Below are 26,183 nucleotides of genomic sequence, written 5' to 3'. Positions count from 1 at the left end.
ACATCTGTAGCTGTAAATTATTTTGAGAATATTTGTTACTTCAGATTTATCCCATCCATTGCGTTCATCAAAGCGTCTTTCTTTTAAGTATTTCATGCACCTGAAGGCATCCTTTCTATACAGCGTGCGGACTGACTATTGACAGTGCAACCTCTGTAATCAGATTCCCTCTGGATGAAATAATAGCTTGTGACTGCCAATTCAAACATTCTTCAAGAGCAGCAGTTATTCAGGCTGCTAATTAAAACAATGCGAAAACATTCACTCTTGTGCTTACTTTTGACTAGAAATCTTGGTATGATGCACTTCTGAAGCAGACCCCTGGTTTTACTGGTTACGTGTGAATGTGTGATCTTGCTAATTGCAAGCTCTTAGCGCTATAACTGACAGATCAAGCAGACCTTTTGAGTAGATTTGAGAATTTGAGTAGATGACTTGGGTGGGATGATTTCCTATGCGAGGTGATCGGAAAATTGGAAGGACCCCGTGCGTGAAATCCTGAAGTTCTAAGCCAGCTGCTGATTATGTGTTGTCTGAACTGGATACAAAACGTTCATTTTACTGGTGGAGTTCCTTCCCCTTTGTGCTTCTTAGCTTGGTGAGAGGTTTAGTGAGTTCAGTATTTCTGCGAAGACGAGTTGCTCCACCAGTCCTTAGATGGAAATGGCTGCCAAAGGGTTTTGGAGCTCATTGAGATCTATACTGTAAACTTTGGTTCTGGTTTTCAAAGGCTGAGAAGACAAAGATTGCAGTCTGCTTTTCAATGTATTTTTTCATTTATCTCATATTTAGTGATTAGCAGTTCGAGCCTCCATATATTACCGGCAGGATGAGTACCCTTCTGGGCAAAACAAATTTTATGTAAGTCGAGATGAATAGCTGCTCAGTCAGAAGGTGAGATATATTTTAAAGAACACCCTGAGGATGTAGCATGGCTGGTGCAGAAATTCTTCCCTCATCTTTTACGTTTTCCAATCTTCTCTCTTGGCACTGCTGAGCTGAGTTGCTTATTCTTTCTTTGCCTTCTTACAGGGGAAGAGAAAAATGAAGGTAGCATCACATAAAAGTAGTCTTGTCGTGTGTAAGGGTGGTATGTTGAGAACAGTTATTTATTGCTATTCCTTTCACCCTCTGAGTGGCTGCTATAGATTTATAAAATCTACTGATATACTTTAAAGTAGTTATGTGCCTTAGTTTTTATATATCAATAAATTTTGCACAGCTGCGGATGCTCAGAAGCACGTCTTGTGAAATCTTTGTGTTTTATTAAAAAAAAAAAAAAAAAAAGGAAAGTAAAAAAAATGTCGACCTCATAGCCAAGTTCTCCTCCAAATACTTCCAGCTGCAGCGAGAGGGATGAGTCATGCTGAAAGCTGAGGAGCTTTTCTTAAAGCCTTTCACTCGGTTCACATGATTTTTTTTTTTAATTTTACATTCCTGTCTGTTTTTCTTTTCTTAAAAAAAAAAAAATAAACACACAAAAAAATCGTGAAGGAGAGTCACCCAAGGAAAACCCGTATGAGGATGTGGAGCTGAAGGGCCGTCACGCGGGCCGAAAATCCCATCAGCTCCCCGAGAACTCCCTAGATTCTTTGCACAGGATGTGGACTCCGCAGGACAGGAAATACACATCACCTCCCCAGGTAATGCACGGCTTCGCAGCGCGCGAGTCGCGTTTCTTTCTGCGCTCACAGCTTCCTTAGAGCTGCTGCGAGACAATCAGCTGTGGCACAGGAGGAAGAGCAGCAGCACCGAACGAGAAAGGGTCTCTGGAAAAAGGACGTGATCAAACCCACACATCGGTGCTCTTGGCAGCTGTAATGCAGAGGCTCAGCACTGCACTGCAGAAGCTGATTGCTGTTTGGAACAGCCCTGATGAGCGCTGGCTGTGGGCATCCACGTGGCTATGGGCAGAATCCTTCTGCCAGTTTGGGGAGCTGAGTCTGGCCCTAAATCCTTTGTGTGGTTACACCTCTTTGTGAATTCCTCGGTGTTTGCTTGATGGGCTTTTAGTAGGATGGGAGGGAGAAAGTCAGGTTCTTAATCTTGCTCCTGTATGATGTGAGGCCTCTCGTGGCTTGCTAACGTGAAGTATGTAGCATGGCATGGTTTCTTGTCAGATGGAGAAGGCAAAGTATGCCCCCTGCCCTAGTAAATAAATGAATAATAAAATAATTAGAAAAACCTGAGTGTCTGCATTTAACAAGGCTGTATAAGCTGTGTTGGCAACATAAAATAAAACACCGGGAACTCTACAGAGTTTCCATTTTGTGGTGAATTTTCCAAAGCAGTGTGTTTGCTGTGAAAGCTATGAAATGCTAGATTGCTATGCTGTTTATGGGATCATTGTGTTCATAAGGAAAAACATAAATTTATCACATACTTAATTTTGCGATTCAAAGCTCCTTTTAACGGAACTTTGTTTTGTACTGAATCAACAGAAAATTTGCAGTTAAAAAAAGGTCAGGAGGATCTACGTTTTTGTCATGTAAAGTAACCTAGAACAAAACTGAATATGTTTTCTTTTGCTTATTCAGTTTGGGTACGTGTGAGCACCACAGTCCCAGAGACAAAAGCATCACCAGGATTCTTAGCAGACACCTTGCCCATCAGTTGTAAAACAGGAGTATTTTCAGCACAGGTACCGAAAAGGGAAAAAGTGGGAAGTGACTAGTCAGGCAGAGTAAGGAGAAACAAACTACAGCCATGAGGATGACTTTGTAGTGAGAGGCATACTGTGCAGAACAATTACTTTTGGCTGTACTCCGTGTATTAAAAGGAATCGTGATAGCATTTAGATGGTCCAAAAAGATGTCCCCGTGGAGGTAGCACCCATACAGGTCCATGGTAAGATACTGTCCACTGCTGGTGTTTTACACAGGGTGATCAAAGAATATACAGATTAAAGTTGCTCCTGTAAAGTTTCTCAGGGAATAAGTATTCTCTGGTATCTACGCAACACGGCTATCTTTATTCTGGTAGCTTCTTTTTGAAACGCCGCCAGGAGTTTCCGTCAGTCCTGCCATAATTGTGCTGTCATTTTGTTGATATATAAAGCAAAGGGACACTAAGAGCAGGTCAGCTCTGAGCCTGGGCAGTTCTCTGATGACCAGAAATAGAACGGTCTCAATTTCCTGAAGAATGGCAGCTTTGTCAACAATTTATCACCCAGTTTTTCCAGCATAGCAACATAGCTGGATTAGCAACATGACTCTTCAGTCATGGATGATGATAAACAAGATGGAAGAGATCAGAAGGTCAGCAGGCTTTCACCAATCATCTCCAAAAAGAACTTTCATTTCTAGACAGCTGCAGATTTTCCTGGCGTGCAAACCTGTGGTAAGCAGAGACCTCAGGAACACTGGCTTGTGGTCATTTTGAATCCCAATCTCTTCTTCTTTCCCTTTTGTTGTTTTCAATTATTAAAGCCATCAGATAGAAAAAGAATGTGTTATTGATGATGATGTGTTTGTGATGCAAAACCCACGCATACAGAAACACCTACTTTTAATCCCAGATTGTATGGCCCTGTAGTAGGTAAACCCTCCCAGTAAAACAAATGGGACATTTGCTACTGCGGGTAGCAGTCTGTCCTTCACTTGCATCATAGGGAAGCTGGAAAGAGAACCCAAAGACCTGACCCTGCCAGCCTGCGGATTAACCTTCCCAAGAGCTGGGCAGAGCTGCTTTGAGGACTGTTCCAGGAGAGTGAGAGCCCCATTTTTTTTTAAGATAGACGTTACTTGATGCCTGTTCCCACCAGTGAGATCTTGCCTTCCTTGCTACAATGATAATTGATTTGTCCTTTAAAGAGAATTCCTTGGGAAGGCAGAACAAAGCTGTAACCCAGCCTCTGCATAAGGATGGATCTTAAAGCATCTTGACATGGTGGAAATTCAGCCAGCTTGATTTTCCACTTTATTTCTCTAGGAGGAATAGCAGCCTCAGTGTAGTCACTCTGGATTTTCACCACTGCAAGTGAGGCCCATCATATCACTATTTTGATGTCCATCAGACTTTTAAGTTAGGTTTGAATGCTCATGGTGTTTGTTAATGTGGTGTGGGCGCATGGAAATCCAAAGCCAAATGCAGTCTACTGTTTTCTGTGAAATTTAGAGAAAGCCTTAGATATTGACCCCTGTTTCTTCAGTTTGACCTTGCACCCTCTTTTGGCACATACTTCATGGGGTGCAATAGTGCGATGTCCTTGCGTAGCTACCACTCGCTCACAAAGAGCTTCTTCTGCACTAAACATTGGCAAGGAGGGGAAGAGCTCAAGCTGTTCTTGTTCCCACAGCTACCTTCGAAGCCCAGCAGCCAGTCTATGCGTGTTGGGAACTGGTCAGAAAGGAAGAGCCACCGCTTACCACGGTTACCCAAGCGGCACAGCCACGATGACATGCTGCTGCTGGCTCAGCTTGGCATTCCCTCTTCCCCCTCCAGCCTCAATGAGGACAGCCTGAGTACCACAAGTGAGCTACTGTCTACACGCCGGGCCAGGAGGATCCCAAAGGTACTGTCGGGATGATATGGTCCTAACAAATTGTCCTCTGGGGAGATAAAACTTAACGCAAGGCCTCAGTTACAAGGCTTATGCTGGGGTTAGGTCACCTGTCTGCAGGAGCCTGCAAATTTCTATCCCACCTTTAGCCATTATTTATTTATTTAGCCATAGAAAAGCTCTTTTTTTGCATCCTAAAGGAAATTTGAGATCAAAACAGAAACAGTAACTCTTGGGAGCCAAAAATATTCATTTTTTTACACACATCCCTACTGTGAAATCCCTTCTCTAAAATTGGATAGCTCTCCACTGGTCCAAGAGTAGCAAACATCTGATTGCCATCTTTGCAATGAGTTGATTTTAAGCCAATTCTGTTTTCCATACGTTTCTTTAAGCTCTGTGGGCCAGAGCATTTTGTGTACCTAACGTTATGATTTTGCATGGGTGATGGCCAATTATTATTTATAATGTGGAGCAACATCTGAAGTGTGTTTTTTTTCCCATCACTTGTTTGGTTTTGGGAAAACAATTATTATTGACTTAATATGTTTCTCTGCATTTACTCACAGCTTACCCCATCCTCATAACCCTGTTGTCTTGAAGGATTTGAAGCAAAAACTGATTTTCTATTTTGCAAGGAGTTCAAATTTTCCAATTCAAAATGAAATGTGGAAAAAACCTACAAAGAAACACAACCCCCTGGAAAAAAAAAAAAAAAAGCATACCAAACAAAACCCAGGCCTTTCCTAGTACAATAGCAACAAAGGGGAGAGAACTGCCAATATATTTATTTTTGGCTTATGAACAAAGGCAATTTTTACTGTATTCAGCTCTTTCCTTTTCTTATTAAACAGTATATTTTAAAGTATGTGGCTGTAAATACTGTGACTGGGGAGAGATTTTTATGTCCCTGTCAATTAGTTTGAAATTCTGCCTAAGCCAGAAGCAAAGAAGAAAATTAACATTATGCCCTTAATATTTACTGTATTTTTACTTTCTTGAAATATACTATTTTACTGCACAAATGAGCGTACATCTTTGGAGGAAGTTATTCTAGCTTACAGAGTAGTGTACTTTGGTTCCGAGTAAAATTTTGAAAGTTTGGGTGTTAGTTTTGTACCCAACTTTAATTTTTGTCAGATTTAAGGAACAGACAATCTCCCCACGCAAAATTATGCTGTAAACATATGAATGTTTATGGTTTTATCATAAATTTCATGATAACTTCTGCCTTTGACAGCTCTAACTTCTGGAATCATGTATTAGTGGATAATCTCATGTTTTTATTGAGATAATATTAGTTATTAAAGACTTGAACCTGAGAAACCCCTGTCCTGCATCACTGCCCCATGCCTGCATAGATACACAACACAAAGAGAAGATAGCAGGGATGCTTCATGAAGCAGTATCTAAATGCTTTTTTTTTTTTTTTTTTAATATATATAAAAAGAAGGGCTTTCTTCACCACCATGCAGGTGTTTTACTCTTGGTGAAGCAGCTCAAGCAGACAAAGTGCTAAGCAGCCCAGCGAAGGGAGCACAAAATCCCAGTAAGGGCCCTCACTGGTTGCCTCCTGTTTTTCCCCAGAACAAATCTTGGTTTAGTTATTGGTTACCTCCTCTGGTCTGCTGTCCTGGCTCCCCTCCTCAGCTACTTTGGGCTTCTCCTTCTGGTAATTATGCCTCGAATACCCAACCACATAATGGTGTGCATTTGGAAACGGAGAGAGGGGCCTTATTTAGTTCTTATTGTGCTCAGTAGAAGCATAAAGAGAATTTGTGCAGTAACTGTAAAATTTGCCATAAAAAATAGGTATATGTTTCAAATAGCACTCCTGATAAAATACGTAGTCAGCATGATTCAACTGTTGGAGGGACTGCATGAGATTTTGTACTAGTCTGTGCTCTGTTACTGACTTTCTATTGTGTCTATAGCAAATTCGCTTCTCTCTCTGAGTTTATTTCTCTCTGCAAGCTGAAATAAAACAGCTTTTGCAAATTGTGTGATAGTTCTGTTAGTAAAGCTGCTATGGAATGAAATATGCTATTATGAACCATTATAAAGATTAATTGCTTCATATTTGTGACTTTTCAGAAATAATATATTGTTTAATTAGTAATTTTTAGTAATCCCAACATCTTGTTAAAGTCACTAAACATCAATACTTTCCTTCATCTCAAATTATTTTGGATAGGCAGTTATTATATGGATTAGTCTTGTTGAGGGAAGTCATAAAGATGATTAGCAGGAGTTAAAACTCCAGCAACTGCTTGCTTTAGCCAGCACTAGTAGCTCATTTTAAAACACATTTGTAGATAAGGGTAAGAGAGGAGAAAATAGATAGAGAACCTCTGAAGGTCAGTAAGTACAGCACAAGTTGGAAGGGGAAGGGAGGAGAAGTCCATATGGGCCAGATCCTCAGCTGATATAATGTGGCTTTAAAGCAGCAGGTTACTCTGTACCTAAAAAGGCTTTAAAAAGCTACAGTCAACTTTTTCTATCTGAGAGAGAAATGAGGTAGTTAGAGGATAACAGATGCGTTTGAATCCTCAGTCATATTGTGCTTTTATTGCAAGTGCCTATGTCATTTTTGAAAATGTGATTTTGGTTTCTGAGTACTTTCTTTACGAATACCTATCTATAGGTAAGGTAGTGAGATTCAAGATAAGTGATTCAAACAATGGGATTAAAAATAAGAGAGTTGCACTTTGAACTAGTAATGGTTTAATGGCATCCAGCTGACCTATAATCCATGGTCAAATTGTTTGGATAAATCCATTAATTAAAAGTTTCATAGCAGGGAAATGTTTGGCCTTACTGTTTTCTCACTTTCCTATTTTGCAGCTTGTCCAAAGAATCAATTCCATCTACAGTGCAAAAAGAGGGAAAAAACGATTGAAGAAGCTTTCTATGTCCAATATTGAGACAGCGTCCCTGCGAGGTACAACACGTGCATCATGGTTCAGTGATCCGTTTGAATATTAGAGAATTAACAGGTTCCTGTCTTTCATTTGCATGTACCTCAGGCTCAGCTTTATTTAGAACTTTCTGGTATGAACAATGATAACTTTGTGAAAGGAGAAAAACGGGGATAAGCTAAAAATAAACCATATTATCACTGATGTCTATCCAATTAATCTTGTGACCAGCTAGGCTTACTCAGCCTGTTCTTTAGTTCACTTCTTCAGTAGTTTGCATCTCTAAGTTTTGTCCAGAATTACAATTTGACTCTCTAATTCATTCATGCTTTTTCCTGGCATGAATATTTGAATATAACTCAGCCTGTGCTTTGGATTGCTTCTGGAAAAGCATGGGCCCTGAAAGAAATTCAGGCTGTGTTTGTAGTGGGAGTACAATGAAGTTTAATACAAGTACGCCTCAGAAATGCATCTTATTGCAAAATTACTTTTGCATGGTACTCTTGGTCTGGTGAATTCTGCTGATTAAAAGTGTTACCCAGACAAAGCTGGTAAGGCTTCCCTTGACTTCTCAAGTGCTACATAACTTCCTTTCTAAACAAACAAACAAACAAAATAAATCGCAAAAAGTCTGAAAAAGTAGTGGGTGGGGTAAAAATTCATTTTTAAAATGTCTCAGTCACCTCTTTAGCTTAGCATAGATGGCAGTTCAGTGCAACCATTTGCTGGAAGGGAGAATGAATTCTACATTTTCATCAAAATGAAGCTCTTGTTCTCAAGCAAAATTAAAAATTATTTCAATGGAAACATAATTTAAATAGTCACTCGCACTGTTTATTTCAAGATGTTTTAAAACTCAGGAGGACAGCCTGTGTGATCACAAGGTTCAGTGTGAGATGTGTGTTTTTCACGGTTTCACCACAATAAACTGAGTTCGTGTTTGCTTTGGTTTTACATTAACTGATCCCTCTGTCTCCTCTACAGATGAGAACAGTGAGAGTGAGAGTGACTCAGATGACAGGTTTAAAGGTAAGGGGTCAGCCTTTAACAGCTTCTAGTCAGCCACTGTCACGTACCCTGTCAACATACATTCTCATGCTACTGCACATTGTTCCTGTCCATGACCTGTATTTTCCTTCCTGAACTGTTCTAACTTCATTACTGTAGAGCTCACAAAAATTCCAACACAGCAGCATGAACGTGGAAAGCAAGGACAAAATGAACTGTGAGGATCTAACAAGGATTTGGCAACTGTGCCAGATAATGAAGAACAGGACCTTTGATAGATTTGCTTTGTCAGCTACTTCACAGATGCTAGTATTTTCCAGACCAACTACTGGGTGCAAACTGAGAGGGATGAGGTTGGATAAATACACTTTCTTCTTATTCATATGCTGCTTTAAGTGTTTGCTTCTAGCTGCTGTTGGAGGCAAGATACTGGGTATGATCCAGTGTAGCAGTTCTCATACTCTTTTATAGGTCTGCAGTCTGCAAATTGTAGAAATTCCTTTATCAGTACACGGCACCTGCACAAACTCTGCTTAAGCCAGGCCAGTAAATTAGTCTGTTATTTTCAAGAGTCCTGATAAATGGACAGAACTGTAAAAGAAAGTCAAAAGCAGCAAAAGCAGACTTTTATTACTAAAAACCTATTGTATTATTAATAAGTGAGAGCAAAAAATACCCACAGGAGCACAGAGCTGTGGTTGTAAGATGAGGAGAAAGTGTTCTTATCTGTCTGCTACAGATATCACCTGCTTACTGTTCATACAGGAAACCTGGCTGGAAAAAAAATATCTGAGGAAAAAAGATATGCTCCAAATAGGTGGTGGTAAGACATAGAAACTCACCCAAAACAAGCTGTATGCAACATTGTACAGCAGTATCTGCAAAACAGCTTATTCCTCCTTTGTAGACAGATACCAGCCCCAAAACACTTGTGATTACGTTTCTCTTTGTGTCCAAAAGTCAAGGGGGTTGCTTTTACTCAGAACCCACAATTAAGAAAAACAGGGCCTCTTTTATAAATGCTCTGTTTTCACTGGAAACTGAGAAGCTTTTCCCCTTGTTGTTGTGGAAAGGAGGATCCTCATTCTGATGTTGCTATAACTTACTGCTTCTACGTGACCTTATAATTACACAGATGCTCTCAGGGCATCTTGAGCCAAAGATCCAGTTGTCATGTGTAACAAAACAGGATTTGTTAGGTCCTCATTTGTTGGGGTGGGCTCTTTGGTTTTGCCTTTTGCAAATATGAAGCACTGTCCAGCCGCGTGAGACTCTCAAGGAAAACAAAGCAGGATCTTTCTCGGGAATTGGCTTTCCTTGTGAAGTCACACCATGACCAAGTGCTGTATCAAAATAATTTATAATTCTTGTGTTGTTAAACCGGTTGTAGGACAGCTGATCATGAAGGGATTTTCTTTTATTTTTATCAGTTAATTACTGCTGTGATCAGGTGCTCGTAACATCTTATTTTCCTACAACGAGGGAGAGTCTGTCTTTTGCAAACTGTGTCAATGAATATAGTCTTAAGGGGTTGACATGTACTGCTAATATTTTGTCTGCCATTGCACAGAGATCCTGGTGTGAAGAGGTGGGGAAAAGCATGCAGGCATCTGGTTTTACTTAGTTGTTTTCACTTACTTGTCTACCAGAATTGGTAACGATGACTGACTAGTCCACCAGAGAGATCTGGAGACAAGTCATTGGATCAAGGAATATCTTTCAGTCAGGACTGAATGTGACTATAAATCTAAAGCTGCTCCTCAGGCTGAATTGGCACGAGCAAAGCAATCCTGCCAGAAGCAATTTGCACCTTTTTTTCCTCTCCTCTCCTTTCTTTCCCCCTTCCCTGGAGCTCATTCCACAGCTTATAGGAACTATGGAGAAGGAGAAAGTACACCTTTGGTGGCTCTTACCATAGAGCTGTGCTGTATAAGGACAGGTCATAGAAGTGCTTTTCACCAATGTAAGCAAGGTCCAAGCCAGGCCTGAGGAGAGGTGTTAGCCGGAAGCTCTAGTGTGTTTGCATTATAAATTTCACGTAAGAGCTCATAACGTAGTTTTACATGTGAAGGAAAAGCAGGCCTTTGGCAGGACAGCAGTTATGAACTGCAAATGATTTCAGTGACTTCATGTTGCATCACTTCACTACTTGGAGAGAGTTTTGATTTATGGGTGGAATTATTGAGGGAGACTATAGTATTAAGGTCTGATTTTGTAAGGAGAACATGCTTGGAATAATATACTGGCAAACTGAAAGTCCTTTGTGAACGGCCGTGGCTTACACATACACGTTACGTTCCCAGGTAATGATCTGCATTTTTTGTTTTTTTTTTTGATGCTAGCTCATACCCAGCGTCTAGTACACATCCAGTCAATGTTGAAGAGGGCTCCAAGTTATCGAACCCTGGAATTGGAGCTAATCGAATGGCAAGAACGGGAGTTATTTGAATATTTTGTGGTAGTGTCACTGAAAAAGAAGCCCTCTAAAAACACTTACCTCCCAGAAGTGACATATCAGTTTCCCAAGGTAAAGAAAAAATCTTATGTACAGCTTACTCTAAATGCCTTGTAAGATCATTACTTTGCTAAGATCAGTAAAGTGGGAAAATTAACAGAATCTATTTCTTAAATTGAGTTAATCATTCCACTTTCAGATTTTTTATGAAGGAAAGTGAAGGTGACTGAAAGCTTTCCATATTTACAAAATTGTCTTTTCCAGTGCTGGAGAGTTTAGCCTAACGGTAGGTGCTTTAAATATTGTGTTTAAATTCAGTTTCTAGATATTGCACTTTCAACTCAGTTTGGCTATATTAGGATTTGTTCCAAAACCCACTGAAGTCATGGAAAGACTTTGGCTGAGCTATGGTGTTCCTCTTGTGTTCTTGCAGCAGAAAGGAATTTGAGATAGAAGTGTGTTTTAAGTGGACATTGTGCAACAAGGGAGTTTCAGTCAATTAAAAAAAAACACAACACACACACAACAACAACAAAAAAACAACAGCAGTGACGATTTCTGTTGTACTTGCATCTATAAGCTTGTCCTGGGGTAGTGCCTCTCTTCTCAAAGCACCAATAAGGAACAAGCTGATGGGCCTTTGCCCTTCAGAGCTCATTATTAACCCTCTCCACACTGCTGAGAGGTGCTGTGGAGCTGGCCCTAACAGTAACTGATTGAACTTCAATTTTTGCCCCCCTGCAGCTAGAAAGACCAACCAAGCAAATGCGTGAAGCAGAGGAGCGTCTCAAGGCTATCCCTCAGTTCTGCTTTCCTGACGCCAAGGACTGGCTCCCTGTCTCTGAATACAACAGGTAAACCTTCTGGTGCTCCTCTTCTCCGAGTGCTGATGGAGTGCATCTGGAACAGCTGCCGGCTTGCTGATGCCCAATTAAGGAAGCAGCAGTTTGAGACTTTGCCACTTCAGGCTCAAGCAGCTGTATTACTTTTTTTTTTTTTTTTTTTTTTTTAAAGGTCCCCAGTCAGCCTGGCTTACAGGCCTGTGTGGCTGAGGGAAAAGAAGTTTGAAGGTTCCTCTCAGGGCCAAATTCAGAAGTGTAAATGGAAGTATTTAAAATAAATCTTAAAAAGAGCAGGGCCCTGCCCACTACCTGCCCTAGTCATCTACCCCAGAGTGCTTACCTAATGTTTCAGGGCACCTCTTTGTTTTCTCGCAGCAATGCTGTTCCAAGAACTTTTTGGAGACGTGCTCTGTGCCAGCAGAAGAGCACTGTCTTCCTATGCTGAGAGATAAGTGTAGTGTGAAATAAGGCACATTTGGAGTGTGTCTATATGGGCTTTTGGTGAGGACAAGGAATTAGCATTCACCTGCAGGAATTACTGCAGAAGAGAGTGCATGTGGAACATTTTATTGGCTTACACATGTCACGTACAACACAACCATGCCATATTCTGTGTTGCTTGGCTATATTATTTAATACTTGGAAGCACCTGAACAGTGAAGTATTGAACACACTGAAGAAGCAGAGACCTGCATGAGCAACATTGGTGGGAGCAGCATGCAGCCCTGCTTACACAGCATTCTGCTGCTGCTGCTGCTGCTGTGCTAGGCAGAACTTCCATGAGCCAATGTTTGTGAAACAAGATATCCATAGCATATTCTGCTATAATTGTATAAACCCTGGCACTGCAGCATGAAGAAGAAGTGTTTAATATAAGCAATTTCAAACTTGCAAAGTAGCCAGGAACATTTATCAGCCCATGTGCAAATTCACAAACACATCTCTGGGCCTGTGCTGTAATTATAGCCTTAAACTGTTGCTGTACTTCTCTGTCACAAATAGTACTTATCCCAGACAAGGATATAAAATGAACTAGATTTTACAAATCTATGTTATTTTTGGATTAGAAAATGATTTCTCTACTCTTAGAGAAGATCTAGGGTTCTCCCTTTTAAACAAGGCACAGTCCAAAAAGAGGATCTAACTAAAAGGTAAGGGATAATGCAGCATTTGAATACTGCTCTCAAAATCTGTTTCTTGCGTTCCTTCTGCAGTGTGAATGGGACTGCCATGTCACTGAAATTCAGCACACCTTTCTTGTTCAAAAAAGACATTTTTTGAAAAAAAAAATGAAATTCAATGAATTTCAAAAAAAAATGAAATTTTGAAAAAAAAAGAAATTCAGCACATCTTTCTTGTTCAAAAAAGACATTTTTGCTCTTATGCTGATGGAATTTGGCCCTGGCATATGCCCATATGATAGGCAGGTGGAGAGAAGACCCTCAAATGGGTAGAATCTCTCACAGGATAAGGTAGTATCCCTTTTAAAATGCTCTACCTCATAGCTATGCTGTAGTTCTGATAGTAAGATCTGGACAATTTACTTCCTTCTAGTGAGACCTTTTCTTTCATGCTGACTGGGGAAGATGGGAGCCGGAGGTTTGGCTATTGCAGGAGGCTGTTGGTAAGTACACACCTTCATTTCAAACTGCAGAGTTCTGGTAAACAACATCTCAAGACTATAGTCTGAACTTTGAGGCTGCCTCTCATTGTTTTACAACAAAACTGGTTTGCTTACTCTGCAATTCAGAAACCCAAGGAGCTCAAGTATAATAAGACTTTGAAATACCTGTCTGAATCAAATAGATTCCAAGTCCTTTCAGCTATCAATAAGAATGTGGGAAGTTTCTTGTGTGGGAGCCCTCCTTTTAAGTTCTTTATATCACATGCTTTCAAGCAGAAGCAGAAATACTACAGCACTGCAAACAAAGGCAAATGTGGTATTTCTAAACATTTGTGGGTAACGTTTATTCCTTGGACAGCTGCTTACATCTCCAAAGTGCTCTGCCAGCACTGCCTAATCAGTCTGCAGCATATCTGAGATGTAGGTAAATGTGCTCCTAGTGGCCAGGGTGGCATAATGATGGCAGAGAGCAGACCACCATCAGCATTGTTTCAGGACCATGCAATAATATGATGCCTGTGCCAGGAAGTCTCGCTTCTCAGACTCCCTTTCAGTCCTTGCCACCAGGGGTAATCAGTTGGTGGGAAGGGGGCACAGTTCAACAGTTCTGTGTCGTCACTGTACTCATCACGTGGAAAACAGGCTGGTCAACAGATAAAATGAGAGCATGGCCATGTGCATGTGTGTTATGGGGGGAAGAAAACTACATGACGATTTGTGAAGTCTATTAAGCCATGTGAAGCACAGTTTAAACACACATTTCTCTGCCCATTCCTGCAGAACTTATGGGATGGCAGCAAAGCATACAGCAGCTGGCCACCCCTGCACTAGCCAACACTCATCACCAGTTGGATAGATTTGGAGCTGGTTGTGAATGACTAGCCAGGGAGTCGGAGCTCCTGTACTAGTCACAGGACAGTTGACTGCACTTGGCTGGAGAGCTTACATGGATAATAAATACTGCAAGAGACTTTTGCATGCTCTCTGCAAAATGAGTATCTGCAGCAATATTGCAAGGTTGTTAAATAGGTATACCCCTTCTAAGAGAAAAGGACACTGGCCTTTTCCCCTTCTTTCCTTCTCTGGCATAATTTCCCATCTTTCCAAGCAGGGAACACCTGCCTTCAATAGCTCTCAGAGGTTTCAGGTAGACAGAGCAACTCGCTGATATTAGAACAGCACCCTCCATTCTGCATGCTTCTGGTACATGACCCTGCTCTTACTCAAGTCTCTGTGGCAATGAGTTTTGTCATGCAGAGAGCAGATGCTCTGTCTGGGAGGTCCTCTATTTGTAAGAGGTTTCATTTAAACTAACATAATGGAAAAATTGTTTATCAATTCTGTGGGCGGTATTTGCTTTAGGTAGCATCACAGAGACACGCTTACTCTGTGTAACAAAGTTTGTAAGCATGGGCTGAAACAACAGGGTTGATCTGTGGAAAGGAAATGTCAATGAAGGCTTGTGTTACAGTAAATCTAGGGCTGGTCAGGAGGTGATTCAGAGATAAAGTGGAGCACCTAGAATATATCCTAGCTGATGTAAATAAGCATAACAAGATGTAGTGCAGCAGCACAATTCAGTTATTTTTGTGTTGTCGTTTAAAAGGATGATAATGTGCATTCAGCAAACGTTGGCTAGAATAAAATTATGGAATGTTTTCACTCTACCAGATCAAGGTGATTTAAGGCTTTTGTATTTATGGAAATGTCAGCAAGTTCAGAATCATTCACAGAGCTTATGTTTGTGAAATGCAAAACACGATCAAGCTGACACTGAAGAAATAGCCACAGTGAAAAAGATGTATACGCAGGAATGTTGAGTTAGTTTTTCAGTGAAAGATTAATGTTTTTCTCTCTTAAGGCTCTGTGAAATCCACCCTATATTAAAGGCAAGGGAAAAATAGAACATGGACTTTCAGATAGGGCAGAAGATAGGTTAGCACAGTAGGAAATACCAGGCTCAGAATTAAAATCAATACTGCATCCTTCTATATAAATGGTGTTTTGAGAAAGCATTAGAGAATTGTTTTTATCCTCTGTTGCCATTGGCAAAAATCAATCAACCAGTCAGCAAAAAAATAATTTGAAAAAATGGGAAAAATACATACTCTTCTGCTAAACCTATCTATTAATTATAGAGCCTGTTAAAAAGCAGATCTGCTGCTGCCCTGGAAGATCACTTAATTCAAGATGTTTCATCTGGTTCCAAAACCTGATATGCAGAAGCTGATATGTCTCATCTCACTGGTACAGCCTACCCAGCAGAGGAAAGAAGAGTAATACTAACTGTTCTCTTTCTGGGGCAAATCCTGCCCTCTGAGACCAAAACTGGCACAGCCTGGGACATAGCAAGAAAGAAGGTTTTTGAAGCTGCAGAGAAACATCTCAGCACTTCTCTGTGTGAGGAAATGGCAAAAGAAGCAGAGATCTGCTGTTATTTGAGTCCCACAGAATCTCTCTGCCTTGCTGGGAGAAACAGAGGAGTTGGAGTTGTTACCTCAAATGCCTTCCCCACAGTGCTCAGTTGCGCTCACAGAGAAGCGATTTCTTGTCCCCTGCAAATGTCCGTGCACGGGTGGAACAGTCTCACGGAGGTGTACCTCAGTGAGATACTTGTATTTAAAGCCATGTTCATACTTTCTTTTTTTCTCTATGCAAATACAGAATTTCCACAGGCAACAAGGAGCAGGTGAATTCTGCAGATACCGTTCATATGCCAGAGGCTTGGGCTTTAAAGCGTATTTTTGTGTTTGTCTGTGCAGTTCCCTGAGCAACTTCTGAAAAGTGCAGTCAGGGTGGCTCTAATGCCCAGGAGTACACAGCATCTTCTCTGAGCAGTCTGATTCCCAACCCACAACTTCTGTCAAATACACTAACCGTAATTTGGGAACTATAAGAAGTTTTCAGCAAACATTGCATAGGAGAAAGATGGGGCCATACTGCACAATACAGAACTGTATGAAAATCCTGAATTCATTATAACCCACCCTGCTTCAAGGTAAGCCAACTGCTGCAAGGAGAACTCTGTAGAGAATCTTCCCTGGAGAGGAGCACTCATAATGTTCAGCTCGAGGTTTCTCACACCTTCTAGAGCACTTGGCAGTCATTGGCAATAGGCTCCATGGTCAGATGGACCGATCTGTCCAACCCTGTGAGGTAGTGTCCAGCTTCCTATTTCTGTCTCTTTGCAGAGTTCGGTGTCCTGATGCCTGTGTTTACAAAACAATTGTTTGTTACTGAACTTTTTGTCAGCCTTGTTCTTCTTCGGCATGTTGTGATATGAACAAACAGCTCCACTTTCCCTCTTTCACCTTTGGATTCCAGATTCTTCCGCACTCTTCTGGGAGCAGGGTCTAAAACCCTGCCAAAACACCTCAAGGGATACAATGACAATTATGTTCTGTTTGTATAACAAATCCTGTGCAGTATCCCTTTAAAATGTATTTATATTATCTTGTTTCATGGAATGTGACCTATTGTACCACTGCAAACAATCTGCACTTTCATAGATCGCATGGAGTTTTTTCCAGTTGCATTTTGCTACCTCCAAGGCACTCGTGTTAACATCTTTCCTGGTCACTGGATATGAGAAGCATGCGCTTTCATATAAAAGGAAATTGACTGATATAGTAGAGATATTAGATCTTTCTACTATCCCATTTTACTGAGAATAGCAACATCTCTAAAGGTCTCCCCTGGATTTCAAGCACCTGGGCATAGAGGTGTGCTTTGAGAGAGAAAAGTGACAGGCGTGTTTGTAGGGAAAAAAGGTCTTCTGTTTCTCCTACCAAAGGCAGAGGAAAAAGCAGGTTCTGGAGGGGGCTTTTTTCAGCAAACTTCAGATTAAACTCACTGTAACAGGACTGGTGTGGGCCACTTGTGGATCAGCCCTGATGCAAATCTCAGCTCTTCCATCTCATAGCCAAGTTCTTGTCAGTTTATGTTCATGCTCTTGGGAATCTGTCTCCTGTTATCAACAAAACTCATCAGTGTTTTCATTTGTGATGGGCTAAGGCTTAAAATATCCTGGGCTCCCTGAAAACAAATCAAAAACAAATCAAAACCAAAACACCATTCCCTCCATCCCTCTTCTTTTAGGGGGAAGGCAGTATATGAGGGCAGAGTCAGTCTGATGCCTTTCAGCTTGCCGCTCCTTTAGCACGCATCTTTCCCGAACTGGGCTGACTGATTGCATGGAAGAGTGAGCAGTGGAGGACGTGACTGCAAGGCTGTAGCTACCTTGCAGAGCACAGCCTGCAAGCTGGAAGCACTCTCTTCTGAGAAGGAGAGAGGTTAAACCAGCATGGTTGCTGGATGCAGCCTCTACTAAGTCTCTGCTAGTGAAGGGAAGTGAGTCCAGGCAGAGAAAGGAGGTGTGTTGACAGCAAGGTTAAGATTAGTGCTTTACCCGATACAACTATTATTTTATTTATTTATTTATTTATTTATTTTTCGGGGAAAGAAACAATCTACAGCACAATGAACAGGTGTTTTAGATCTGTCTTTGCGGTGTAAACTAATGGCTGAGGGGGGAGGCTATGTGAAGAGCTGCCAGAGTTAGAGATTTGAGAAATCCTGCCTCTCAGAATAGCTCTGCCTGAGGCTTTTACTTGCTGTCTCTTACAGTTGATACATATGCACTCGGGAAGCTGTGCTGTTTGCAAGGAAAAGTCTCTGAAACAGCAGAAAAGGATGTCCTATCTGATGAGTGGGAGGAAGAAGAGTCCCAGCTCTGAGACATGGAGCTTTTAAAACATTTGAAAACAATGCTATTTCATAAAGCAGAATCTTTGAGTAAGCACTGAGCAGTTATTGTTTCTGGTCTCATAGATGACCCAGGAATGTGATGTTTTTACTGGCACTCAGTGAGACAGCTCTTGGTTGGGAGCTATCCAAGACTCCTGGCATGGCTTCGGCATTCCTGCAGATTTGACACAATGATTTTAACCAAAATCCCACATGCTTGATATAATCACTCAGTGCCTTTGGAAAGGGTTTTATACCTAATATGGACAAAAAAGGGTTCTGCTTTTTCAGAGACATGACGTGTGGTGAGCAGGTTTGGATCCAGAAATAGCCTCATCTGTATTCACTTAGCCCTGGTATTTTTTCGTGGTCTCTATTGTAACAGGCTAGGCACCTGCTGACTGTCCAAGCCTAGATTGCAGTATTCCAATTCCAAAAGCACAGCTACCCTCAGTTTCTCTTGATTGCCATGTGCGTGGCGTGTAAACGCCAAACACACTGGGGGAAAGTTAATCACTGGATCAGCAGACTCTAAGGATGAGACAAAAATATACCGGCCTTTTATGCGGATCCATAGGAGATGATCAGCCACTTTGGCTAAATATACAAGTGGGCAGAAGCAGATGGAAGTGGTGACTCTGAGATCCTTTATCACAGTGTTAATTAATAATAAGGTGGGAAGCTGCTGTGCATGGACGTGTCAGCCATCTGTGCTCATTGTAGGTATGCAGGACACGGGCAGCCCAGCTCTCTGCTCCGAGAACTTTGCCAGTGAGGATGGGTTTCTAAAGCGCTTGGTATTCAGCTAATTGTACCTCTTTTCTTGTAAATCAGCAAAATTCAGCACGTGGTTGTACCCTGCTTTCACACATGGTGTTGCTGGGCCTTTCCCTGCCGCAGCATAGGCAGGGTTGCAGCTCCAGTATACTGAGAGAATACACTTCAGTCATGCCAGTGAAACCATTTGCTTCTCTAGGAAATATCTTCAATAGGATGGTTATAGAGAACCATTTTGATAGTTTTTAGAAGGGAGGAGATACGCATCGTTGATTTATACTTGCCACGGTTTAAGTTATTTATGGGTTTTATATTTATCTTGCATGAATCTGAACAAGTTAATGACTTAGCTCACGCAACTTGCCTTTGTTTAGGTCTGTGAGCTTGCTTTCTGTAAGTCAAGCTCTCTCTGAACACCACAGAGCGTGTTGGGAACTAAAGCCACAATAACTTCTAGCATTATAATTCTCATCTCCCAGCACATGGCCCCAGGGTGGCCTCACTTCTCGTGCCACAGCAGGAGTAGAGGACAGCGATAGCGTAGGCATGAGCTGCACTCGTAGTTAAATGTGCTTTCATGGCTGCAAGTCAGCGCGATGTTGGAATACAGCTCCAATGTGCTGTGATTTCCAAAGTGGGTAAGCAGTATTTATGCTTTTTAGCCTCCTGTGTTATGGAAGAAATATGATGCTTCTCCAAAAGTAGCTATTTTGATGGAGAAATGGATAGTAAAAGATGTCACATTATGGTCAATTGTGTAAATAGAGAGATAAGCGTATTTCCCTATGGCTCCAAATTAATATGTAATTTCCATCTCCTTTTTACTGTTATCAGCCAAGTGGAAAAGGGCCACGCCTACCTGAAGTTTATTGTGTCATCAGCCGGCTGGGGTGCTTTGACCTATTTTCCAAGGTGAGAGGATTTTTTTCAATATTGTTTTGAATGTTTACTGTGAAATAGTCACATCAATGAACCAGACAAGAATTTCTTCCTTTGATGGGAGATAACTGTATTTTATGGTTGCTGTTATGGATAGTCCATCCCTATTATTGGGTTCATCAAAGAATGCCTTCTTACTTCTGTGACTGAGGCAGAACTTGATTCAAAAAACATCTGGGTGTCTGTATGATCTGGATGACTAGAGCATTTTCCATTGTTTTCTGCAGCCATTCTCTGCTAAGCTGTAATTCTTGGCACCCACAGTTTGGATGATGGGCCAGTACCACTTTTACTCCAGTACCCTGTGGAATAATGAGGTTAAGAAAAAAGATAATTTGATCCGTGAAGTCTATGTGCTTTACAACATAGACATGACTTTATTTTATTTTAATTTTTCATCCTAAGAGGCTAAGGAAGTGTGGATAATCTTTTAATTGGCTTCTACATCAATGAATCCAAATTTGCATCATATGCTTATGTGATTTACCTAGGTAATAAATTTCTGACTCAAGAATGTTGAGACAATAAACAAGGCATTGCAGCTAAATAGGGATTGAATAACCATAGAAACAGTTAACTGCCAGTCAGCTTCAAAGCCACAAGCATTATTCTTTTGTAAGACAAAAGGTTATTAAACTATTAAAACAATTGTCAATTGATTAACATTTCAAATGTCTCTTTGGCTGCCAGTTTAGGGCCTCCGGTCCTCTGACAGAGTCCTGCAAAATCCAGTGAGCACCTCAGAGAACCATATAGGATTCACTGGTGATCTGTGGAGAACAATGATGTGTCTAATGTCAAATGGTTGCTTCCCCCTTTTCAAATTTCTATACAGTATTCACAGAAATGTTTTAATTTGCCAGAGATTTTCACTTCCATTACAAGAAGCCTCACAGAACTTAAACACAAATTTTGCTTGTACATTTGTAAATGAATAAAGTTGAAACAAACATGTAAACCACTGAAGTTAATAAAAATCATGGCATTTATAATGTTCATATGATCTAGTAATCATACAGAATGTTATCTTTCATCAAAGCTGGTTTCAAGCCTTTCCAGATAAAACTTAGATTAACACAAATCTTGTGTGGAGAAAAACAATTGGGTTGAAATAGTTAATTAGTTCTGCTTCTGACTTCTTTCATAAAGCTCTGAAACCAGGGGTTTATAACAGTGACCCTTAGACATAATATGTATCTAAACACAGATATCTGTGAGCGAAACAGAATGCATTGTTCTGGGTTGATAGCACAGCTCACAAAAATAACAATCTTGGAAACTATGCAGAGAGGTTGTGAGGCTCTTTGGTTTTATGTTTTTTGTCTAATTTTGGTAGGGCATTGATTTTCAAAGGAAACTTTAGGAGAGGGTAAAAAAGCAGAGGGTATGAAAAATGAAAATTTAAGTATCCTGCTTACAACCAAATATCTCTGCAGTTGGGGTATAAAGTCTGCAGCAGGCAGGAAAGGTCAAGCCAAAACTGCAAATAATCTGCTTTCCCAGTTAAATCTGTAATCTGAAAAAAAGTGTCTGGTCATCCAGTCAAAGTGAACCAGAGGCTGACTGGTGAGTGTAATTTCACTGGTTTCATCAGGGGCTGATCCTAGGCATCCTGGCAAGCAGACCCTGATGAAATTGCCCTCAAAGTCTTGATCTTTGTACGGGAGGGAAGGCTCCCGCTGAATTACATATGAAGCCCTGAATGAGGTTGTAATACACCTACACTCTTTTTCAATTTATGGGTTTGGGGAGGGGCTGGGCCACAAAAAGACCTAATCCCCACTGCAGTCCAGACACAGCCATTCTGTCCTGCAAAGGGCTGGTCACCTCCAGGAGGTACAGGTAGGTGCCAGGGTGAGAGCAGGTTGTTTGGCAGTGCCCAGCGCTGACTCCAGATTCGGACTGGATTTAGCATGGGTCTTAAACACATGCTCCAAACAATGCATTTGGGAAGGTTTTGGATGAAACATTTTTGTCTGCAACTTTGCTTTAGAGTTAGGCCTTTAGTGTGCTGCAAAGAAGGAGGAGAAACTATGCACTAGTGCTGGCATTTCATGTCATCAGCTACCTCTGGAAGTCACCAGCTTGCACTTAAGTATGTTTTAATGTTCTGTTTCAGTGAAAAAGCATTTCCAAGAGAAACAAGGGAAAATGCATGGCTTAGACCCACTAACGCTTGTATGGCCTTTTGCTCTTGAGTGGTGGTTAAAAAATCACTCTTTCAGGTCAAACCACTAACTGCTTTGAAGCTTGCTTTCTCATCTTCTTTAGGTTTATCATCTATATGGTCTGTCTAATGTGGGAAAACTTAGCTCTGATCTAATTTATGTCGGCCTGTGTCACCAAAGAGAGAAGAAAATAATAGTCCTCTCTATCTGTAAGAAGTTCCATCTGCTTCTTTCAAAACTAGATTGCCTGCTCTGCATCATGTCAAACAGCAAATGACCTTCGTGCAGGCACCCAGTGTAAACAGCTGGGCACGCTGCTTCATGAGGCTGCTCACAGCTGTCTTCAGCTTGGCACAGACTGCAAAGTGACTGTCACCACAGCCAGGCCTATTCCAAGGCTCTCCTGGTGGAGCCCTGCTGGCATCATAGTGTGGCAGGTCTGCTTTTCTTGCTGGTCTGGCTTTTTCCTACCCAATAAGTTGCAATGGAAAAGCTGCCCTCCTTAATGCAAATATCAGGTTTACAACTGCAGTTTTACGCTCACCTGGCCTGTGATCATGGGGTTTGTCTTGATCTTTCTGTTCTTCAGCTCACCCTGTTGTTTGGGCCAAATCCCAACAACGTAGATCCATCTTTGCCACGTCTTCTTTCAGCTTTCCAGGTTTGTTATTTCTTCCTTGTCTCTCTTTTCAACTGCATTCACAAAGGGCTTCATTTTGTAACTAGAGGATGGATCATTATAGTAGGATCAAGTTTAATGATAGCAAAGAAATGTACGGAAATTAGAATTAAACTTAGATCTGCCATGTGTTTAGGCACATATGGGTCAGAAGTTGTTTTAAAAATGTATGTGGTGCTGACATGTTCTGTCTCTTTTCTCTCTTATGTCTTACCAATGGATTAGATCCTGGATGAGGTTGAAAGGAGAAGGGGCATTTCTGCTGCCTTGGTTTATCCATTTATGAGGAGTCTGATGGAATCTCCTTTTCCTGCACCTGGAAAGACAATCAAAGTCAAAACCTTTCTACCTGGAGCTGGAAATGAGGTAAAAAGCAACAGCAAACATTAAGAACCAAAGCCTTTCCTCCCATCACTCCAATAACAAACAGCAAAATTAAAACAGGAGGAGAGGCACAGAATACTGCAAGCCACGTGGGATGGTACTCCTTAAAAAGAGAAGTGCAGGAGCTGCACCAGTGTTAATACATTAAAGCTTATTCCAGCTGATGATTATAAACCAAATTATCGTTATGTATTTGTATTTTTTAATAAGTTGTGTGTAAAAAAAAAAAGTTCTAGTATGCCTGGCCTAGTGCATCTAACAGAACTACAGCATTCTTGGGTTTTATCACAGAGATAATAAGCTAGCATACATGTAAGTTTGGAAATGAATCTTCTTGGAAATAAATTCCTTTTACCTCGGCCTCAAATCAATATTCTATATTTGGAAAAGCAGGCCATTTAAAGTTTCTGTGTGTATGTGCATGCATGTAAAAATTTCATTTTTTTACTGACTCAAGTAGGTAGAAACCTACCGTTAGAAAACATAGGCCTTACTAGAAATGACGGTGTTGGTAATTTAAAGTTTTGTTTTTTTGTAGCTTGAGGCTTACTAGCAATTTGGCATGACAAATTCTGAACTCTGCATGTCCTGATGTTAGGATGCAGCAGCTCCATGAAGATGGGCAACTGTATAGAGCAATTATATTACTGGAGATAAGAATAGAATTTGGCCCACTTAGTGAAAGCTGGGAAAAAATAAACTTTTTAGGGTTATTTTACAACCCCTAGGGTTAGTTCTACAGCACTATTTCTATTTTTACATTGAACCATATTTTCTCCAAGTGTAATGCCAGTGGAGTGGACCTGGGAAGTCACTTGGGATGAAATGTAAAGGGTGCCGTGTAACAGTGACTTGCAGGGAATTTTTAAGCCACGTGCATTTTCTCCTGGAGAAGCAAAGGGAAATTGAAAGGCTGATCGGTGTAACAGTGTTAAGATCTGACAGTGCTTTTTTCATGTGAATGTATCTGGGAACCATGGATCTGCTCAAGCATTTGAACTCTCCCAGAGAAAAATATTGAGATGATTCCAAACAAACAAACAACTCTTTTTTTCTGGCTGAGCTTTGCTCTCTGTTATGCTAGTACAAACTTGCTGTTTAAATAGAATACATTGGTTTAATTAGGAACAGAATCTTGTCCTTCCATTGTGGCTCCTCTGGCCTAAACAAATATGATGATTAATTGGGAAGTAGACAGTATGTTTCTTTGTAAAGAGCAGACTGAAGCAGAAGGCTTTGCCAAGCAACAGAAAACATCCATGGCATTTGTAAGAGCTGCCGTAACTTGCGTTGCATCCTACTCCCAGCAAGATTTTAGTGTTGGAAGTTTTGCAGCAAAACTAACTCCTCATGATTTGGCACGTAAATATGATCTGAGCTTCCAAAGCCAATGCTAAGGAATTGAAGTGGACACCTTTATTGAATGTGAGAAAGGGTGAGCAGGCAACATATCCCTAAGAGATATCAATGGTATGTCACCATTCCACGGTTTGGTTCTGTCTGTTGTCTGGGGCAGCAGCACACCGATGGCTATGTAATACTGTCACTCTAATGTTTATGTATTTCTTTAAAAAATCAATTAACAGTACACAAATACTGTTCTAAGAATGACTTTTTAGAGTCCTATGTCATTAGTTCACTAACAGTTTTGCAACTTAATAGGTATGAGCTGGTTTAGTTTCAGTGTCCTGTGGTCTTGCTGCTGATCATATCCTTAAAACAGTGTGTTTGTGAGGAATTTTGTAAGGGCTACTCAAGTTTATTGCTACTCAAGCAATACTCTGTGCTAGTGGAATGTGGTGTCATGTGCAGGAAAACACAGAAGTGGTTTAAAGCAGTAAAGTGACAGTGATTTTTGGACATGTGGGAAGGAGATGTATATATGTTCCTGCTAATATGTCTACAGAGATTTCAGCACAGCTTTAAGTTGGCCAGCTTTTCCCCTTTCCCTTCTGTTTCCTCAAATTCCTCCGTAGTTCATCATTTGCTGTCTTGCACTTCGTATTTTTCTTCTTCTCTTATTCTCTTCTTCATGTTATTTTTCTGTCTTCTTTTTTCTGTCCTCTGTCTTCAAGCTCCACATCTGAGCATGTCAATTGCAGAGATATAATAAAGGAAGATATAATAATCGAATCAAGCAAAAGGCATTTGAGAAAAGGAAGGAGAGGGCCCGAGGTCATGGATGAAGTATGAAAATTAGACTTTAAAGGGATGTCACAAGTCACCATCTAAGACCTTGTCCTGACTCCCCAGTTAAGTATATATATATATATGTACATATGTTTGTGACAAAAAAAGGCTATAAACACTAGCTAGTGACTTATGTGTCATAAAGGAGTGAAAATGAAGTAAAATGTTATTAAATTTTGCACTACACTTAAGTTCAGTCCTTGACTTCCATCTAGATGTGAATTTGAACTGCTAGCTCTGTTGATACCAAATTTACCTTGTCTTTATGGCTGTTTTAACCCTGCAAGCTTTCCAGTTCCAGTGTTTCCAGTTTGCTGCTTGCTTCCTACTGTTGACTCGGCCAAGCTTTACACCTCTGACAGGATGTTTAGAAGGCAGAGTTATGCATCCCCAGCAAACGATAGCAGATTTAGTGCACACAACTGGATTCTGGGAAGAAAATTACTTGATAGTGAATTGTGTAATACAGCATTTCTCTGGAGTTCTGTGCCACCAGCCTCTGTTTCCAAAGGATGGGCACTGTTCTCCGTGCCCACTCAACAGACAAGCCTGGGCCAGGATGCCGGGTGCCTCTGGTGCTGCCAGCCCTGGCTTGTGACACTGACTGATGTTTGTTAAATGTGTTCAGGTCATTGAGCTGCGGCGGCCGATGGACTCGCGTCTGGAGCATGTGGACTTTGAATGTCTTTTCAAGTGCCTCAGTGTTCGTCAGATCATCAGGATCTTTGCTTCTCTCCTGTTGGAGCGGCGTGTGATTTTTGTAGCAGACAAGCTCAGGTAAGTGACAAAGGAACCTGAACCTCATGCTGTTAGGGCACTGCTAGCTCTTGACACAAAAAGCTTAAAGAAATGTCTAGAATGACTGTCAGATGTGAAGATTCTCTAACTGCAGGATTTAAAAAATTTTTAAGTCAGTGGAAGTTATTTACATCAAATGGGGAACACGTTCTCT

The 26,183-nt window shown here is 40.9% G+C and overlaps 1 protein-coding gene across 10 annotated transcripts in view; it reads left to right on the top strand.

Annotated features, from left to right (window-relative positions):
• Window positions 1-26,183, top strand: part of DENND2B (DENN domain containing 2B) — a 155,082-nt gene that overhangs the window by 105,046 nt on the left and 23,853 nt on the right. For all 10 annotated transcript variants that reach the window (XM_038180497.2, XM_038180500.2, XM_072039361.1 and 7 more), the window contains 10 exons: window positions 1,495-1,643; window positions 4,298-4,513; window positions 7,346-7,442; window positions 8,404-8,448; window positions 10,770-10,954; window positions 11,627-11,736; window positions 13,279-13,348; window positions 19,706-19,783; window positions 22,883-23,023; window positions 25,860-26,008. In XM_038180497.2, coding sequence (XP_038036425.2) covers window positions 1,495-1,643; window positions 4,298-4,513; window positions 7,346-7,442; window positions 8,404-8,448; window positions 10,770-10,954; window positions 11,627-11,736; window positions 13,279-13,348; window positions 19,706-19,783; window positions 22,883-23,023; window positions 25,860-26,008 — 1,240 coding nt within the window. The remainder of the gene's footprint in view (window positions 1-1,494; window positions 1,644-4,297; window positions 4,514-7,345; window positions 7,443-8,403; window positions 8,449-10,769; window positions 10,955-11,626; window positions 11,737-13,278; window positions 13,349-19,705; window positions 19,784-22,882; window positions 23,024-25,859; window positions 26,009-26,183) is intronic.

This window comes from Anas platyrhynchos, chromosome 5, assembly GCF_047663525.1.
Source record: "Anas platyrhynchos isolate ZD024472 breed Pekin duck chromosome 5, IASCAAS_PekinDuck_T2T, whole genome shotgun sequence".
NCBI classification, from domain to species: domain Eukaryota; kingdom Metazoa; phylum Chordata; class Aves; order Anseriformes; family Anatidae; genus Anas; species Anas platyrhynchos.
Note: the sequence above shows the minus strand (reverse complement) of the source record. Positions and strands in the feature narration are given on the sequence as shown.